The sequence below is a fragment of the Pygoscelis adeliae genome, unplaced genomic scaffold (assembly GCF_000699105.1).
Source record: "Pygoscelis adeliae isolate BGI_AS28 unplaced genomic scaffold, ASM69910v1 Scaffold582, whole genome shotgun sequence".
Lineage (NCBI taxonomy): Eukaryota > Metazoa > Chordata > Aves > Sphenisciformes > Spheniscidae > Pygoscelis > Pygoscelis adeliae.
In genome coordinates this window covers 866,395-887,039 of record NW_008824281.1, presented here as the reverse complement: position 1 = coordinate 887,039, position 20,645 = coordinate 866,395, and the positions used below count along the sequence as shown (strand labels likewise).

The 20,645-nt window shown below is 50.9% G+C and overlaps 1 protein-coding gene across 3 annotated transcripts in view; it reads right to left on the bottom strand.

Moving 5' to 3' along the window:
* Positions 1-6,852, bottom strand: part of PTPRS (protein tyrosine phosphatase, receptor type, S) — a 101,270-nt gene extending 94,418 nt beyond the window's left edge. For 2 of the 3 annotated variants that reach the window (XM_009318402.1, XM_009318403.1), the window contains exon 1: positions 6,685-6,805. In XM_009318402.1, the coding sequence (XP_009316677.1) occupies positions 6,685-6,772 (88 nt within the window). In that variant the 5' untranslated portion in view covers positions 6,773-6,805. Of the gene's footprint in view, positions 1-6,684 lie in introns of all 3 variants that reach the window. The other variant, XM_009318404.1, reaches the window with a different exon arrangement.
* Between the last annotated feature and the right edge of the window lie 13,793 nt (positions 6,853-20,645).

Genomic DNA, 20,645 nt, shown 5'->3' with positions numbered 1-20,645 from the left:
TCTCTCCTGGCAACCTTCAGGTCTAGGTTAGCTGTGATCTCTTCCATAGTCACGCTGTTATCTGCTGTGCCCTTGGACGGAATAGGTGGCTCTTCTGCCAAACCGTAACATGACTATTTAGCGTTTGCAGTATGAGAACCCCAAACCAAGACTGAGACTAATTATACCGGACAACAACATGGCAAGAGAAGTCCCTGCTCAAAAAAGCAAATCTAGACAAGCAAAAGGAGGGAAGGAAGGTTGAGAAGGCACATTCACAGGGTGAGGACGCTCCTGACTCCTGATCCAGTACCCAGCCCGCAGCCCGTGTGATGGTTAGCTCCACCACATGCAGCAGATGGCATAAAACGTGACTGTTTTCATGAACTTTAACAATCCCAAAAAATTAAAGGCAGCTGCAGTACAGGGAACATCACAGCTTTCTAAGGTGAGAACTGGGACCAATTATGTTGCAAGAGAACATCCTTGACTGGAGGGGAACAGTGGCACAGAGTAAATAAAACTGTTCTTCAGAGATTGTCTCTCACAGGCCAATTTGAGCCCAGATTCCATCCCACGCACACTGAAGAACAACATTCCTCTGGTCAGGCGTCCTTGAAAAACACTCTGCTTTGCCTTCTAAGAATAATATTGGGCTTGCCAGGCCACAAAAAGGGTGGGAATACCCTCGCAGATTCCCTTTAGTGACCCAGGAGATTCGTATCTAGTCGGTCTTGAAAAGACACAACCACACAGACCGTGTCAGACAGATGAAAAGCTGATGTGACCCAGAGTCTTGGTGAGATACCGGATCCTGTCCTTCCTGGCAGCCAGTGCAAGAACTGTCTGGGTGAAAAGCACACCCAAAGGGGAAAGTCACAAAGAAATAAGTATTGGCTTCCTGGTAAAGCCTGACGCAGAGTAAAAGCCCTACTTTTGGCATCCAGGTATGGTGAAGACATACATTTTCTCTATCACAAACACTATGTAGATGACATTTTCACACAAGCCGCATGTTTACACAATAAACAGATGCTCTTTTCCCCTAACTTAGCCATCTAATGAAGCTGAACAGCAAGAAACTCTGGCTGGGAAAAGATCCTTTACTAGGAGACACCCATGACTGGGTCCCAAACACCCATGGCTGCTGCTGTCCCCAGGTGCTCCTCAGCAGAGATTAATCTAATAAGCAGTCGCAGTGTGGGGCACAGCTGAGACCTGGGAGGTGACAGCCTCCCCTGCCCCCAGGGAAGCTCTTTCAAAAGATGATTTATTTCCTCTCCTGGTTCTATAGAAGACACAAACTTTCCAATTTGAGTTATCTTAAAAAAAAAAAAAAAAAAAAAAAAGAGAGAGAGAGAGAGAGGGGAAAAAAAAAAAGATACATCACTCAATCCAGGCAGGCAAGGTTTAATTTAATCAGGCACTTAAACAAGGTGACACAGTAGCTTAATTCGGTGTCCTTGAGCGGGACAACAACTAGTCCAGAACCCTCAGCAACCGCAGGCTGGATCGCAGCTGGCAGATGGAGAAGGTGACAAACAAAAGGGCAATTCAGAAACAAGGACAGCAAGGTGTCTCCTTGCTACAAAGGCAACTGGTGCATGGGGAACACAAGCAGCAAGTGGATCCAGGAGAAGGAAGCAGAGATCCCTGCCTCCTGGGAGGATGCAATTCAGATGCTGCCTCCTCTCGCACACCGTTAGGCTCTACTCACTGAAGGAACAATGTGCAACACCAAGTAGAAACTCCACCACCTATCAACCGACCACACAACCTTCTGTATGTCCCCACCTTAACTTCTGCTACCTCTCCAGCCCACACCCACCAAGGGGAAAAAGCCTTTCTTGCAGCATCCCCCGGCTCCTCATCTCCCAGCACGTACACTGTCATGTACCTGAATTGCCTGTGGGGCAATTCAGCCTCACCACGTTTCGACATCTTCCTTCTCTCAGGACAGCGCTGTTGCATTGTCACGAGTCAGTCTCAAACACTTATAAATGGAGCAGCTTTCTCCAACAGCGAAGACAGATTCACCTCCGACTGATGTCATCTTAACATGTCTATCAAGTCTAAGATAGACCCTCCTTGATTTTTACTACCCTCTTATCTGACAACTGCTGTCTTGGCCAACAACAGATCAAAGCTAGGACCTCCAGAGCTAAAAGCTGTGAGCTCTGCTGCAGAGGGTAATCCTCTGTGGATAAGAGCATGGGAGGGACCAGTCAGAGGAGAGGAGTCAGATACACCTGTAAGTCGCTATGATCTGAATCTCAGCGAAAGGAATCGTGCAGCCAGCCACCAGCTCCTACATCTCACGGCATGGAGCACACACGTTCCCCACGCCTTTTTTCACTGCACCGGCTCCCAAAACGCAGCACCGCTTTGTCAGCCTGAACATGGACCTACATGAGCACCTCTCCCAACCCACTGCACATGTTCTCCATCCTCTCCGCAAGCCCCGCATGCGTGGTGTGACCCTTGCTGCCATCTGCTGCCAGCCTCCACGGATGCACTGCAGCTCATAGAGCGCAAGAGCCCCCCGTACACATGCACCCGGCATGAACTACTGTGTTCTGCAAATTAACGATGGAACAAGGGCAATTAAAAGGGAAGAAAGCCAGGGTAATGCAAGGGGGCATAATAAAAGGGGCTTTATTCTTTTATTTTGTCAATTGCAATTTAGATTTAATTATTTATGGTAATACTTCGGAGTGTGCTAGTAAGCGTTCTATAATGTGATTTATAAAAGGAAGGAAATCTAAGTAATAAATAATGTTCACTACTGCATCTGCTATTAAATCTTTGCTGGGGCGGAGAGAGCCACACACCAGCCTTCTGTGTATGTAAAGTACCAATTAGCAAAGCACTATTGTAAAATGCAAAGGTTTAATCAATGGGAAAAATCCACTCGAAAACAGCAAGCGTGCTGATTTCAGTTATAAAAATTACCACGTTTCTATACAGTAAGTGGCTTTTTATCTGCAACTGAGAGGCACTTAAAGTGCACACGTCGTTCCTTCAGGTAGCACAAGAGGGCAGGAGTACCTGACCACTGCCCTAAGCCCCAGTCAAACGCAGCTGCACTCTGCACAGCGCGGGCAGGAAAGCATCCTGTCCAGCTACGGCCAGCGAGAGGAGACTGATTTTGCGCATGCACAAAATGGGATGTTTTAAGGTGCTCGCTGCAGAAATTTTATGACTCGGGCTGGAGGCATGATCGGGAAACAGCAAGGCTTGGTTCTGTGCCCAGGTACGTCAGCAATTTGGGAAACTATTTCCCTCCCCGGACCCATATCCAGACCTCATCTGCCTGTGCTGTCCGGTTTTCTATCAGCTCTAAGGGGCACGAGACCTGCCTCTTTGGCTGTGCAGCACATGAGGGCACAGCTCTTGGGGAAGTCCTCCCCTAACTCACTGCAGTAATGCCGATTAATGTTACTCGTGCAACGAGCTTAATCCTTAACAAAATGATAATACTTTCCATTTAATGAGAGGTCATAGAAAATAATCATGAAGTTAGCAATTTCCAGTTCTATGGCTGCCCTTGACCATACAGAAGAAACAAAGAAAGTGTCCACATGCAACCGAAGAAAAAGAGAAGAAACAGGTCTGCTTTATACCTTTCAATTATTATCCTCTTCAGCTTCACAAGGAAGAACAGCAGGCAGCAAGCAGTGTGGTGCTTTGGTTTTTTAGTTTAAATAGCAGTTTCCTTTAAATAGAATGTTCCTGCCATAGAATGATTTAAATCACTGACTGAGATCAATTAGCCTAGGAAACAAGTGAAGTATTTTAATGGTCCTTTCATTGCAGAGGCCGCAGCTCCTCCAGTGCTGCACTGGAAGAGGAGGCAAGTTCAAGCTTTCAGCCCCACGCTTTGCTGCGAGGGGAGCCATTCCCCTGCGAAGCTGGGAAGACAGTGCCCTCCGAGAGCCAGCATCCCAGCGGTTTCCCACCTGCCATGTGGGCTTCCCACCGTGGCAGGGGTACCACCCCGGCACTGCCTGGCATCGCTCGCCCTGGGGGCTGCAAGGCCTTGGCAGCCCCTCTGGTGAATTAGGGCAGGAAATCAGGTCAGCATTGTGGCAAACGCCAGCCAAATGGAAGCTGGCCAAGGGATTACGCGAGAGGCAGTGTGACAGAGCCCAGGGCCATCTGATGGGAGAGGACTTTGTCAGAACAGAGTGACAGCTCCTCACACAGTCTCTGCAGTTCTGACAGACAAAGCTGTTTGCTGTTTGCATGCCTCAGCGGGGAGCATTGCAGACCAGCTCGGATGCTACTGACTGCATCAGGCCGGGCCTCTCCAGGCAGAATTCAGCAGCCCCTCCAAAATCAGGAGCTATCGGCTCATCATCACCAGGCAGACAGCAACAGCCGCAGCGCAATTCAAACAACTGGCACATAATGGGGAGCATCCCCAAGGGCAAAAAGGTGAGGGAGATGCTGGCATGCTCTACAGGTTAGGAAAAGAGGCAACGCCTGGCCCAACTTCATCTGCACATCAAGCCGCTAAGAGCAGCCCCGCCTCGGACACTGAGTCCTGCAACCTGCAAAGTTCCCGTATGTACATCTGTGAGCAGCAACAGGAAAAAAAGCACAAAACCTCACAGTTCAGGATCCAAGGACACCGCAGAACTACAGGAGAGAGAAACTTGGCTGCTAGCAGCAAGGTGTCTGCTGAGCAGTGACAGATTTCAGCAGGGCTTGGGCCACACAACTGGTGCCTTCTGCGTCTGATCAGCATCAGCCCTTCCTGAGGGCACATTTCCACCAGAAATGCTTCGTAGCAGACGGCATGTGGGATCTCCCAGCTCTGCTGGAATCTCTGAGTAAATCTCACCCCACAGAAGACAGGGACAGAAAAGATGCTCGTTTCTTCCCAGGAAAACCAAAACCACAGAAAAACTGAAGTCTGATTCTGCAGAGCACCCGCTCCCAGCAATGAGCACACAGGGCTTGGTGTACACTTACAAGAAAAAAGGACCCTAGTTTTCACAGGCACTCAGACATCACAATAGATGAATCAGGGCTCTACTCGTACAGAGAGGCACTTGCACACGCATGAACTCTCCATCTGTGCCTGCAAAGCTGCACTGCCTGCTTTGAAAACAAGAGGACAAAGTGATTTGGCCAGGAGTGTCACAGCACACCAGTGGCAGGAATGGGACCCTGGAGCCCTGTCACTGTATTTTCCCCTGCAAGCGTCCCCTCCTCTCCTGACTCTATTGCGCAAAGAGCCAGGAATGGAGTTTTCTGCTTTCAGTCTCCTGCTTTTGCAGAAGCCAATGCAGGTAGCAGCCTACCTACCACCAGTGCCCACTTCCACAAGCCAACAAGGCCACCCTGAACCCAGGTGGAGCACAGCAGTTAGCTTTAACCATCTACCCTGGGTGCTCATAGAGAACCTACAAGAGCGTCAGCTGCAACATCCAAGTAGGACCCTGGATAAGTAGGACCCTGGATAAATACTTGGGCAAAAGGCTCGTGCCAGGTTCCTTGCCGCCAAACACCGCACCGTTCCGGCTACTCAAGACAGGCAGCTCAAACCGAAGCTTGAGTATGTCTTTATGAATGCCACCGACACCGTCTGAGGTACAGACTGACCCACAGCTACACACCAAAAAAGCAGCCCTACAGTGAACCTCCCAGAGCCCAACTCACTTCTCGGGCTTATTAAATGAAAAAAGAACAAAAGGAAACATTATTTTTCTGCACATGAACATACCTCCCTGCAAAGAGGGGCTAAGCATGAACAGAAGAAAACTTAGGAGTGAGGCAAGGGCAAATATATCCCCACTCGCCTACTGAAGAGAAGATAGAAAGCACTGTTCAAAAAAAATCTCCCAGCAACAAAAGGTCAAGGATCCATTCAATCCCTGGTGATCACGTCATCTTAATAAACCCTGATAACGAAGCGATTACGTTAAAAGCTGCAAGGGCTACGCTGACCAGAGCAGCCCTCTCACCAGCTTCAAGCAGCTTTGTTGGGGAAGAAAAAAAAAAGAAGTCATAATTCAATCAGCTTGGAAGAATCTATTCCCCACTGATCCTGAGTGATCAGCCTTTTCATGTCAAAGGAACATTACATTCAAGTTGCTGAAGATTTTAACTTTTTTTTTTCTTCCCCTTTTCATTTTTTAAAGCAAGAACTGAAAGGCAGCAAAGATAAAAACTGTGTTAAACTGGAACTGGTTCACTCAGGGGAAGGAGAAACATAATACTCTTTCTTCAGATGCCATTTTGAATCCAGCCCCAGCAAGTAACATGACAACGGTCACTAGTGTCTGACAGATGCCCGAAAGGCAAGAGCAGGAGAAGATAATATGGACAAGCTGGTGGAGATGGGGCCGGGAGAAGGGTGAGGAAGGCTCCGGCAAGAGCTGTCAGGCAGTTCCCTCCCCTTCTCTCCAGCTCTTTGGCAGTCTTAGGGGCAACCCGAGATTCAAACCAGGCTGCGAGGACCTAGCTGCCCTATAATGTCCCTCTAAGGCGGGACTGGGAACAACAGGAAGGCACTGGTGGAAAGCTAAAGATGCTGGAAAATTAAGACACATGATCGCGTACCGAGCACTTCCTTAACACTAAAAAGGTGGGGATACGTTTGCTGGCTTTAAGCACCAAAGCCTGCTCCTGCTGTCCTTCTCCAGGGGAGGTGAAGCATGGGTAAAAAAAAGGGGCAGGCGGACAGCAGTCACTTACTTTCAGCTACGCAGCCTATCAGCAGCACGGAGAGGAGGTTCACGAGGGAGACCAGCGAAGACATCCCAGGGCTGGGAAGGATCCTCATCCTCTGCAACAGCCTTCAGCCCCAGCCGGGAAGGCTCCGGGTCAGCAGGACTCTCAGCGTCTCCCCAGCGTTGTCAGCACCTGTGGATGCACAAATGCAAAGGGGAGAGCACTTAGAGAGAGGAAGGAGGGCAGCTGACATCGCAGAGGGAGGGGGCAGACGAACAGAGCCCGGAGAGGCAGCGGGGTCCCAAGAAAGCGATTGCTGTGCACGGTCCCTGCAGGGAGGCCAGGCAGCCCTTCGCCTTGACGCCACCAAGGACTTGGTCAGCTCCATCACCAAGCGGACTGGTGGGGGCACGAGTCCAGCCTGCTCCAGCCTCCCTGCCTCGGCAGCTAATGGCGAATTTCCGTGCACACACTCACACAAAGGGAGGGAACGGCGCAAGAAAGAGAAGCGTAATCAGGAGGCACCAACTGTGCAGAGCCTGTGTTTGAAGTTTAACACCCGTCAGCCTCTCTCCCCTCCCCAACACAGCAGAAAGGCAGCGCTGGCCGAGCAGCACACGAGCAATGAGGTGTAAAGAGATCTGACCCGACAGGGCCCAAGGACCCTCTTAAAAGGCAATTTTTCCACAAAAATGCAGGGCGGGGGAAGAAAAAATGAAACCTCACACATGAAAACTCCAGGAAGGAAGAAAAAAGATCCCCCACAAGAGGGAAGATGAAGCAGGAGATCTCTCCCCTGTGTCCCCTTTTGTTTGCTGAGGATACGTGCTGTTGGGGCAGGGATTTCTTTCCTGCCCAGGCACGCTCTGTGCAGTGCAGCACTCACCCCAACACAGCAAACCTGAACCTCAGCCCTGGAAACAGTGTGGGTGTCCCAGAGCCCCTCTTGCAAGGCAAACGCATGCTGGTGAGCTTCCCATGCTTCTTACCAGGGCTGGGATTACAGCAGCTATTTTGCATGTCCAAGAGTCCCTACCCTGCTCGGTGCCTCAGTTTCCCCACCTGCAACACACGGAGGAGCCGCATTACTGAGCTAACACAAAACTGGAAGAGAAAAAGCCTGAAGCAGGGGGTACCGTAGTTGATCCTGACAGACCAAAAGGCACAGCAAGCAAACCCAACCTCCAAAGGATGCAGGAGAGACCTTTTCCTGACTGCTTCTGCCCTGGACCTGGCAGAACATGGCTGCAGGACAGCATCAGCATGTTAGCATGGCTGCAACAGGGGAGAGCAAGCTCAGTACCAGCCTGCTCCCCTTGCCCTGCCGGCACATTTCCATGGAGACAACTCCTGGCTCCAAACGGAGCTGCCCGCTTACAGCTTTATCCTGATCCCTTTGCAAAGCTGGAATGGCATTAGGGGAGCTGTATTCTTAGCAACTACCCCAGTCCTATGTGTCAATACTAGTAAATGCTTCCTTCAGTCAGAGGCGCGAGCTCTGCCCCAGAAGGGCTGAAAATAGAGGAAAGAGACAGTGAAAACTGCAGCCACAACCTCCTCGTAGGGTCAGCGGCTACGAGGTTCCTCCATCAGACAGGCTCTGATCACCAGAATAATGGGCTAGAGTTGTGTGAAGGATGCTCTCAGATCCGTACAGATTCCTTCCTGCTATCAGTTACCCCAATTAAAAATCAAAACCTGGGTTTATCACCTTTTGGAGAAAAGCCAGGCAGGAGACATTGTACAGCGATCAAAGGCTTTAAAAGGACTAAGGGGGCTTAAGCTTTCTGATACACAACAGGGTATGAGACCATCGGGACAGGCAGTGTGAAGGGGCATTTTAATCTTTTTCTGTCCCATTAACTCTCCAAGGCTGAACTGTACAGAATTAAAAGAAAAGTCAGGATAAACAAGAAGTCCCCATATGTACTCGGCCCTAAAGAGCAACTTTTCAGAGAGAAGCTTTGGACTTGCACTTTGAGGTTTACAAAGCCTCTGCTGTGTGCTCTGTGCTAGTCTAGATCCATCGTGCTTCAGTGCTGGCTTGTGAAAACCGAGCATAAATACCAATACTATCACAAAAAAGAGAAAAAAAATCTGGATTATACCACTAGGAATCTCTTCAAATGTTTGTTCTAGACACACTTAGAGAAACAGAGGCTCCAGCCAGACTTAACAGGGGGTTCGCAGGTTCCAGGGTGCAGAACACCACGTTGGGGTTTCTTTTGCTGTTGTCAGAGGCGAGCAGAGACCGGGAACATTATGAATAGCTGCGACGGTAACTGTTAATTAAACCAGGGATGTGGTATCAATGCCAGCACAACAAATGGAACAGAGCTGCTGTTCGCTGCCTCCCCCTTCTCCTTGCTTCAGTCATGCAGCTCCTAGTTCCCACCAGCAAGGCTGGAGGGGGAGAGGGCAGGAGTCAGAGAGAGCAAGCATCCTCCCAACCATTTTAGTTCTCTGTATCAAAAAAGAAATGGCTAGCTCAGCCAGCATTTCAGAAACTCGTTTTACCTTAGCAGAGCAATATCCTCGCCTGCAGTCCTCAAATGCCAAACACCTCCTTGAACCCTGGCTGCTCTCCAAATGTGGCACCAGCGACCTTCCACAGCTCAGACCAGCCAAGAGGCTGCGCTGCCCCATGCAGCATGCCCCCAAAGTCCCCCCAGTGATGGACCCAAATGCAGGCAGGTCAGGGAAATGTTCCGCCTCCTCCCAAGAGACGAGCCTGGCAGCTCCGCTCTCCCACATCTACATGGCTTTTCATGCCATATAACGGGCTCTGATAGAGAAGGTCTGGTAAAGGGGATATGGCAACAGCTCCAAGATTAGAGAAGGAGATGCCAGAGGGTGACACTTCCGCTCCGGTGCTAATGTGCTTCCCAAGCCCTTGAAGGAGACGGAAAGTGCTGGCAGAGCTATTAGGACATGTCAACTTCAATCCAGCAACTCATCCTTCAGAGCAGGTACGTCATTGGCTGCCTCCCCCTGGACACGGGATTTTCAGGACACTAAGATGTGCACCCACCTGGTTCCCCTGTGGATATCAAGGAGAGACTGGAACAGGAGTTTCCTCTGCTTTCTTGGTAGCACCCTGGCAATAGGGAGAGTGGAAACAGACTCTCATCCACTGCCCGATTCCTGCCTACAATGCGGAACACACAACATTTGGAAACCCACCTATCGCGCAACAAAGCTCTCCTGCCTTCCTGGCTGTGCTGGATTCAAGTGGGAATTGCTTTGATGAATGCTCAAATCACAAGGGTTTCATCACCCATCCTCTCCCCTCCTCTGCATGTGCACAGCTTACCTTGTCTATGCTTTTTGAAGCAGGTTTGCATCAGTCCTCCTGCCTGTCTGCACCCAGCCAAGCTCCTGGCACCATGTAACTAAACAGCGCTGCTCCACAGACCTGCAAACCCTCACTAAATCCTCTGGCACAGGATCTCCTGCAACACAAGCAAGCCACCTAATAGACCTCAATCCTTGCTAAAGAATGCAATTAAGTGAAGCCATGGCCCCCAATGGGGTCAGATTTGTGCTAGATACGGTCACATTTCAGGAATAAGATTAATTCTTACAGTAAAAGAGCTCCTGTAAGGCATTCATTCTTGTGCACTGCCTGATCTCTAGCTCTAAGTATGTACATGTGTGCGCCTTGGAAGCACTGAGCACAGGGTCTTGAAGAGTATTATTAAAAATAATACAACTGAGAAGCGTTTGCAAGAAGCAGCCTCCTATTGTGGCTCCACTGTACTGTAGCCAGTCCTGAGCTAGGGATCTCCAGGGACCCAAGGGTGCTAGGCACAAAGGGTAAAATTCTCAAAAGCACCTACATTTCTTAAGAGCTTAAGTTCCGCTGAGAGTCAAAGGGACTTAACCTAAGCCGCTAAGATGCTTTTGAAGATTTTCCTCCCAGTAACTCCCATTTCAGAGGCTGCTGGACATCTAACTCCCTTAAGCTACTTTGCGTATCTGAGGGAATACAGGAGGAGGGGGCTTTATCTACAGACCAGTTTGGCTGGCTTGGCCCCTGCTGCTTAAGGAGGGAGCCTGCAGGAAATGCTGCTAAAAACAAGCGGCTGCACAGTTACAGACATTGGGACGGGTCAGAGCTATGCAGGTATTTTGCCATTTGTTACTTCTTCTTAGCCCCCATGGAGCCAGTGATTGAAACGTTTACTCTGCATTTTAAAAAAACCCAGGAGGGAGGGATCATGCCTTCATTTCAGATTCATTAGAATATAACAACTTGAAAAAATTTCACACAAATGCATTTAGGCTTCTCTTCTGTTTCACCTGCATGTGGAAAGGAGAAGGGCGATTTTAAAGAAATCCTCTGCAAAAAGTTCCACACAGATCTAGTGGATGATTAAACATCTTCATTTTCAGTAGCTGCTGTGGGAGAATTACTCCCATTAGACACATCAATCGAAGCAAACACCTTGCAGGCAGAGGGCTGCACTGAGGTCTCTTTTCCTTCCAGCAGCACCAGCTTAGTTTGTGCTGCGTATTAGCAAAGGTCAGTGGGTCACTTCATTTCCTCCCAGCAACCTCTTTAAAGGAAGAAAGAAAAGCTTTTAGCACAACCACTAGCTCATTTGTCACCTCCCCTGGGGAGGGGAGAGATGAAATTTAAATTTGCCACCCCACATTTCTATCTTGCTCCTGTCTAACACCCTGCCCTCGGCAAACCCAACCCCACCAGGGCTGGGACGGGGATGCCAGCGCTGGTGGCTCATGCAATGTGGGCAGCTGCCTGCTGGGATCTGGCCCCAGGACCCCACCGTGGGACCTTCCCTGTGGGTGCTGAGGAGGAAGGAGATGCCAACATGCAATGCTGTCTGTCCCTGGAAGCCCGCATGGCCCATGTTGCCACATTCAGGTTGCTTTGCTGGCAAATATTACCCTTTTTTTCCTGGGGAAACAGAGCATGAAGATATGAGCTTCAAAGTATATGTTCCTGACACTCATTTCCTCCTCCCCACCCGCTAAGATGCTGACCAGCTAAACCCTATTTAATAGCAGGGGAGAGACCACAGCCATCGTAGTTCCTGATCAGGCACTTGGAAGCCAGTCTTGGGGCAGAGAGGGAGATGCTGTTGATGCCTCTGCTCAAAAAGCAGCCACTCGACCTCAAATCTGGGTTAGACGGGAGAGCCCCTGAGGAAGCTCATCCAGAGAGCCGGATCTGCACGCAACAGCATCGTTGCTGCTGCTCACAGGGTTAGCTCAGGGGAGAGAAAAAACAAAACAAACCTGCCAGCCACAAAAGCAAAATGCTAAAAGTCCCAGCGAGACCCACTGACAGAACCGTGCACATCCTTCCCCCACAACAGGGAGACTCCTAACGCTCTGCAGATCTCCCTGTGCGTGCTGAATCACGCTCATCAGGCCAGCAAAGCCCCAAAAATGACTTTGCCTTCTGGGCCACTTCATCTCAGCAAAGACGCCCCGGATATGTGGGAGCCTGCTGCTGCTCAGAGGACCTGTCTCTGCCGGGACACACTAGACTGCCGTGCTCCCGTCTCCCACAGGATCCACCTTCCCCACAGCGCTTCAATATACCTTAATAAAACAAATACAACCCCCATCCACCAGCAAAGCTCACCTCAAGACTAACTGGTGGCTTTAGGTGCCCAGCTCCGAGGGCTGTGCAGAAATGACTGATCTCAAAAGATGCATGATCCTGCCCAAAAAATGAGGTGTCGGAGTATTTCCAAGTCAGCCCCTTCCCCTCCGAAGCTGCCGGACGCAGTTCCTCCTCTACACTCGAATGCAACTCCCCAACCCACTTCAAAACACAGACCATGGTCTTGGCAAACACAATTAGAGCAGCCAGTAGAGATCCTTCAGAGCTAAGCATGACTGTTTATCTAACAGGGAGTTACTTAGATCTTAAAAAAAATATTTACAAGAAAGAAGCAGAGTATTATCTTCCATGGGGAAACAAACACAGATGGAGAAAAAAGAGCTTTGAGCAGGACTGTCCTGGTCCTATATGCTGCTTTTCATCCCCAGATCTCCAAGTGCTTTAATATGACAGTATTATCCCTTTTTACAATGTGGGAAACCAGAAGAAACTGCACACTAAGACAGCGCTCCAAGCATGAAGTCATACTGCCTCTTGCTGTGTTTGGACACACACGCGCACACACACACCCCCTCTTTTTTTCTTCCTGTGGCATTTCTGGTCCTCCCACACCTGCGAAGTGCCCAGCACTGTCCCCAAGCAATAGGCACGAGGGGCATTTTGGGGTGCAGCAGTGCAGGTGTTGCAAGAGATGCTACTCTTGATAACTCACGATGGCATGGCAAGGGTTAAGCCATGGTCATTGCAGAGGAAATGAGACAGGAGAGCTCAGAGTTGGGTTCGAATTGTCAGGAGAAATTAATTTCCCCCCACCGTGTTCCCCGTAGTGACAGCTCTGACAAGCGGTGATGTATCTGTGGCGGCCGCGCAGTGGTCAGGAGGGGTTTTTTTTACGCAGCCAGAGGCAACCGGCAGCGAGGGCCCGCGGCGGGAGGGGACGGGCAGCGAGGGGACGAGGAGGAAGAGGAAGCACAGCGAGGGGACGAGGAGGAAGAGGAAGCACAGCTCCCCTGGCCAGGCTGCACCCCTGTTAACCCCAAGCCCACCCACGCTCTGGGGTGCTGCGGTCGCAGCCCAGGGAGGACCCCAAAGGACCACGCCTGCTGCAATGAAGGCAGAGCAAAAAGCCTGTGCCGGTGACAGCACCACCGCATCGCCAGCGAGAGGGAGGCAATGCTGGAGCGACCAGAAATCCCAGGAGCATCCTCCTGGGCCCAGTGCAGAGCTGGGCTGAAGGCTTCTCCTCTGCCTCTGTGCACGCAGGGCAGGAGCTAGGCTCACCTCCGGGATGCACAAAGGCATGAGGCAGGGAAGAATCTGACCCAGGACCACGTTCCCCTCCGCCTCATCCCCTTGCCCTTCCCCTCGCTCACATGCAAACACACACCATCCTTTAGCATTTACCAACAAACCATCGCAGATCTTCGCTGAGTGCCTGACAGCATCAGCGATCGTCGACAACTACATTTCCTTGTGGTTCAGGGTAATACTTTGAGTTTCTTTTTTCAGGCCTTCAAGCTTTATTTATTTATTTAGGAAGTCATTCATCATTAGCCCCAGCTTAGCTGCCTGACAGACTGGGAGTTCCTTGGGGCACAGACTGCATCTCGTCTTTGCGCTCGCCACACGCACGCCAACAGCGCTGGGTAAATAATCGACCGTCAGCCTCATCTCACAGCATCCTCAGCACTGCGCACCAGCCAGCCTCCGCAAGGGGAACAAACATTATCTTCTGCGAGAAAATAATGCTAAAGAGAAAATCACCGACATCCCCTTCCCAAAGCACCCGCACCCCAAGCCTGGGAGCCAAGCAGATGGGTGATGCCAGGTTATTGCAACGTGCTCAAGACTGGCGGGGCAGCGCAGGTTAGCAAAGGAGCACACACCCAGCACCAAATCGCTTTGGCCTTTGGGACACTAGGCACACTGCCAACTAAGATGACATATGATTTAAAAAGATACCAAAATCTTTTTTTTTTTCTTTGGCCCAAATGTTTGCAGCAGGTAGGGATTCCTGAAGAAGTCTGAAGAAAAGGGATATACGCCCACTTCTGACCTACAGCAAATGCACCGGGCTGCAGTTCCTGCATATACACGCCATCCCTCCCAAGGGACTGGACATCATTTATAGTCATGTCGGTCGCTAGCAACCTGCAGGTCTGTGTCCCTTTGCACAAATCCTCGCTCCAAAATTCCTGCACTGGCAGGAGCACTAACATCTCTCCCCATCACAGCCATCCCTCCTCCAACCTGGGCAAAGTGGCCGTAATCATCACTGGACCTTTTCCAAATCAGAGATATCAAGCACCACTCAAAGCAAGCAGAGGAAAAAAGAAAAAAAAGAAAAAAAACTCAACAAAGAGCCCAGCCAAACAACAGCCCACCCCCAGCAAAACTGCAACAGCTTTTCTCATGTCTGGAGTCCAAGCTAAGAAAAAGCATTTTTCCACCCCAGATCAAATGAAGGTTCAGATCAGTGCTCCACCTTCCTGGGGAGGAAAGACTTCCCGGACTCACATCTGTGTGTGTCGAACTAAGAACATATGAGAAAAACACTGAACCATGAAGAACCAGTGCTTTTCTGACTTGCAGCATGGCATGAAGATGACCTGTACTGGGAAGAGCCCATTCAGATGGCATCTGTCCCTCTGAGCAGGCTAATCCCTCCAGCTTTGGCTTACTGTTCCCTTCACATAGCAACTTGGATGCTGCCGCATCTTGCAACCTTCTTCCACCCTCCAAACCAGCCGCTCCCTCTGCCAGGTCTGCATGGGGACTCCCTTTGCTGTTAGCAGCAGGAGGGAGTGACAGCCCCCTCCTTCACCCCAAAACCCCTGTGCAAGCAGGGGGGTCAAACCCCGTTCCTGGGGCTGACAACGCTGCTCCTCGCTGACGGCAGCTGCTGATAGAAACCTGTCCGGCCTTCCTCCAGCTTTCTGCCACCTTCTGAGGGCAACTTAAGCTGCTTTCTCACAAAATAGGTGACTGTTACCAGAGAGTCTTGTGCAAACCCTCCCCTGAGGATAACTGGTGGGTTCCCAGCCCCAGCAGCCGTGCCAGGAGCACAGGAGGCCTGCCACTGCCCCGCAGAGGTCCATCGCTCCAGGGCAGGGCTGCAGCCGAGCGAGGCAACCTGCCCACCTATTGCTGCTATGAGTTTGAGTCCAAGCAAAGCATCTTTCACCAGCATTCAGCCCAAGCAGAAGACAGAAGAGAGATGAAAAATCGAAAGGAAAAAAAAAATTAAAGAAAGTTAATTAGGAACATGAGGGTACTTTATCAGTTCCAGCTCAGAGTGCTGGACCGGTGTAGGATGTCACCAGCCCTCTCGCAAGAATGACCTTCTCATTACAGGCAATTGCTGATCGATTGCCTCCATTTGTTATCTTCATCTGTGCTTGGGCTCCTCGGAGCTCTCCATCGAACCCGACGCCGAGCACCCGGGCAGCTTGATGGGCCCTGCGGGAGGGCGGCAGCGGGACCCTCCTGGTGCTCCCACGGAAGCTCACCACCCGGTGCAGGCACCCCTCTGCCACCAGCATCACCCCAGGGAGGGGAGCGCTAACACCCCCAAGCTTTGTCCAGGTTTTGCATCACTCTCTTTTTCCCCAGCTAGACACAGTCCCCGATACTATGAGCTATGATAGAAATACCCCCAAAATACGTCCAAATTGCATGCACGCACACCTCAGGCCAAAACCAAACAACAAAACTCACTCCAAACACAACACCCTGGAGAATTTCAGTTAACCAGTACAGATCAGGCGAGGACCCCGCTCCCTCACACCCCACTGAACCCAGAGAGGCTCCTGTTGACTAACATGGAGCTGGTTTGGATTTACACAGAGACACAGGAAAATTTAATCCCCCGCTTATCATTTTTAGGGTCTCCCATGGCCAAGAGATGCAGAGGGACTGCCCTTGCTTTCTCTTTCACAAAGAGGCAATTAAACCCCAGAGGCTGGAACAGCTCAAGCCCACATATAGGCAAGCCGAAAGCCTTGGGAAACAAAAAAGGAAAGAAATACATTTCCTTCTATGGCCTGTACGTGACATGGCCACTCTTGTCTGCAAATCTCTGGGTAGCCAGGCTGGAGGATGACACGGGAATGCTGCGGTCTCTGTGTGAGGATGGAGCTGCCTGCACACACTCCACTTACAGCAAAAAACAAATGAGAGGAAATAAAAATAGTGAAGCAAACAAGCAAAGTTCAGCCTAATTACTATTTGGTGGTAAATGAAAATCATTGTGGCAACAGTGCAGCTGATGATCTGTTTTGTTTCCTCACACCCCATGAAAAAGGTACAGTCGTGCTTCAACTAGGAAGGGTTAGAAGCAGCGGTGGAAACAAGAGTGTGAGCCTGGCTGCTCTGTTCTCCGCACAGCACAACCATACCAGCAAATCCCCCAGCAAGTGAGGACAGGGATCCTGAGCTGCAGTAAGATAGATAGAAAGGCTTATTTTTCTTGGTCCATACTGTAGAGCTGGCTTCGCCGCCACGGCTTGCATCTTGCTGATTAGTGATCAGCAAGTAAAGCTAATCAAGGTTATTAGTAAGTGCTGTCTTCCCTGGGTTTTGTGGCAGCCTGCTCAGGAGCCCTGCACGGGAGGACATTCACCCAACCTCTGCGCACTGGGGACGCCCCACCCTGCCACAAGGACCCACTGCTGGCCAGCACACAGGGCAACGTGGCTCCCACAGCCACAGGCCCATCAACGCCTCCATAGGTGTTTTTTCCACCCCAGGATCAAGCACGCTGCAATCAAGACCAACACAAAGGCAGAGTGCACCCCTTGGGCGCTGAGGGCACAGGTTCCCGGTCCTCCCCTCTCTCTAGTTCAACCTGCCTTTTCCTTCAGTATCTCTCCCCCCACCATTTCCTTGCCAGATGCTCCAGCCCTGCCAGCCAACACAGGAGGTTAAACTCCATAAAGAGGATTTGGTTTTGAGCTTGCAAGACAGAGGATGAGCAAATCCCTTCCCTTGCTCTGGCAGGAATCCTGTGTCTCAGACCCACCAGCCAGGGGAGATTAAGAAAGGAGGAGAGAAAGAAAAAAACCCTATCCATCACTCGCTGCCATGATCTCATCTGAATTTAAGAGCTAAGCTGGGAGGATGCTAGGTCACTGCTTGGGCTGGTGGAGCCCTGCAGACCAGCAGACACCAGAGCAGACTGGACAGAGTCTTAGGCTGCACTGCTCAAGGTCAGCAACAGGGCTAGGAAGCTGCGTCCACACTCCGTGCTTGCTTTCCCTCCGATTTAATTCTGGCCTGTATGTCTAGGGAAGCCTCTGGCTCTTGTCACATGCTTGTAGAGAGCCCCAGCTGTAGCAGGTGCCTCCAGGAGTTACCTTAATGCGTTGAATGAAGCCCTATAAAACAGACCAGCAGGCAGCAACGCCCGAGTGGTGCAAGCCAGGAACACTTCTGAGCTGAGCAGCTCAGCCAGGCAGGGTTTTGCGGCAATTTTAATCTTCCATACGAGATGCAAAATTAAGAGGCTGCTAAATAAGCAGAAACTGGGAGTAACATCATCCTCCAGCTCCTGCCTGGCAGCCTGATCTCGCCCTGCTGGGTTACTTCTATTAAATATGATTTTCCTCCCTTTCTGCTCTGAGCAGCGGTAGCAGCACGGTCTTGCCAGGCTAACAGACATCCCACCCCAGAGGTAGCTGCATTTCATTGGTTAAGATAAAGCAACTCATACGCAGTCTGTCCACACCAGGGATGCATCAGAGGCGGCTTAAAACATTTATAAGCATTTGGAGATTGATAATATCCCTTCTACAGCAGGCTGTAGGAACGGAGCTCGCAAGAGGACCCTGCAAGAACCTACCCATTACTCAGGATTCAAAAAGACTCCACCTGGTAGGCGCGTCGTTTTATATTTTACTTTAAACCAACATAAGGGTTTTTTTTGACAAGCTGGTGAGATCATCTAGGTGCCTTTGTTACCAGTCAATCATCACAAAGATCAGGCAAAGAGATTTTTCTGAGTAGGCTGGCTGAGTATTCACGACAATGTTTTTGTAATGCTGAACAGCACATATGCACACGCCCGCACACCCCCCGTGAGAAGTGGGCAATGAATTAAACATGCAATAATATTTACTCAGCAGGTGAAGACCATCAGCATGCAATGGGCTAAGCCTGGCCAGGGAGAAGGATGCTTTTTGTCCTCCATTTTCAGCAGGGCAGGAAGAGCACTGCCTCATAAAAGCAGATTCTTTCACTCTTGATGAGTGCGGCTGCAGGAAGCTTTTCAGAGCCCACGACCCCTCTGCCTGCCCAGCCAGCGAGAGCGCTCGGTAATGACTTGTCCATCTTCAGAGGCACTGAGCCAAACAGGAACGGGTCCAACAATAAATCTCTCCTTCGGACACGCAGAAGCCACCAGGTTGCAGAAAATGCTTTTATTCTTGCTGTACCATCTGGAGTCACTGGGAAATGCAACTTTTTCTGTCCCATCAATTAATGAAGGGAGAAATCTGCCGTCCCCTGAAAGGCAAAACTTTCCGCTTTCTCCCTGCGCAAGGGGAGCAGAGATGGGCGAAACGGGGCTGAGCCCCCTCTGCAACACACTCAGGTTTTATAAGCCTCAAGCCCCGACACTCTCTGATTTGAGCTGACCCACAGCTTCCCCCATCCCAGCTCAGACCTGTCTGCACCGCTCAGGGGTTCCACCTTGCTGGAAAACAGTTTCTTGTGCTCAAATTTCCTAAAACAAGATGAGATGAGAATCTCCCATGCTCTCCCTTTCAGCAGAAGTGGGGGACGGTGTGGCCGGGCCGGGGCGGCGGCGTGGGGCATTTCCCAAGGGGAGGACATCGCCGGCGCCCTGCAGGAGAGGCTGTGTGGCGCTGAGCCGGCAGTGGGGCCACAGCCAGGCAGCACAGGCAGGCGGGGAGCGCAGCGCAGGGACAGGAACACCATCACTGCAGGTTTTTAAGAAGGCCAGGCATGCATCTGCCTCAAACGACTTCCAAACGCGTGATGCTGCCTTGGGCCAGCGAGAGGGACTATTGACCTTCCAACCTCCCTTCTGTCGTTACTTTCTATGATTTTACAACCTCTAAACGGTTCATTTATCCTGAGCGAATTCCTTTGCTGCATCCCGCTCATCAGCCAGCTGTGCAGCACCTTACACGAACCAGACGGTGCGAGAGCAAACCCGCTGCAGGGACATGGATGGTCCCAGCATGGGGCTAGCCCATGGGGAAGAAAATAAGGGATGGGAGGAACCCCAAAAACCTCTTGCTGAAAAAAAAGTGCTTAGAAGCATCTTAAATTTCTCAACGTCAGGCCTGTTCATTGGCCTGAATTAAAGCCCAGATCCTGAAGGCAATACCCCGTGGGCCAGGGTGGCTCTTGCCTTGGAGGGGTCAGTGTTCCCAGTAACAAGGACACCAATTAAAGCTTTTAACAATGCAAGCCCAGACCTTGCTAAGCCCTGAGCAGCCTTTGCCCAGTGCTCTCTCTGCTAATAACCCGGTGCCATGGCCGAACAATGGGTGCTGGACTGCCTCAAGTATTTATGACGATCGCAGATTGCTTCTTTCCTCTCCTTAATGATCCCCCTGCATGCACCACCCCCCCCACGAGTCCGTTAGTGCCTGTCGCTGCTCCCGCAGAAAGGACTGGTCTCCTCCCGGCGCACCTCCAAGAGCATCGGCACGTCTCTGGAGCAGCAAGGCAGGGTGCCAGGGCAGGATTTTATTTTATTTTTAAAGCCTCCCCCCAACCCTTTCCCACTACAGCCTCAGCTTGGGTTCTCTCGTTAATCTAATTGTTCTCCTAATGAAGATCTGCAATTCCTCAAACATTAATTACCAACGGCAGCAGCAGCAGCAGCTGTGGAACAAGAGCTCCCTGTTCCTAATAATACGCTTCACACTTTTGCCTGCCACAGCTCAATTTAGCTTTGCATGATTTGGCTAGGGGAAGATAAATAATATTCCAGCTACGGGGCTCTGCAGACAACCCCAGGAGGGGGCAATGCTCTCCCCATGCCCAAAGTGGTCTGGAGCACCGTAGCTCCTTGGCCGGCTGCTAAAATAACCCTTTTTTATTCCACCTGCAGCTCCAGCCCCCAGATCAGGGCTGTGCCTCCATCACGGCACCATCTCCATCAGATCCAGCTTTTAGCAGGTGTAAAGAGCTCTGCAAACAGCTGGACCCGTGCCAGCTGGAAGCAAAAGAGAGGTGCTACATCCACGGTCCCGTCCATACGCTAAGCACTATGGTAGTGAAAATAAACCAGCAAGAAAGCGAGAGCGCGGGTAGGGAGGAAAACAAACACCAGTAGGACGGGCTCAGGCGGTTAGGAATGAGTCAGGGGATGGAGGCAGAGAGAAGGGGGAGAGCGGCTGGAGGGAGGGAGGGGGAA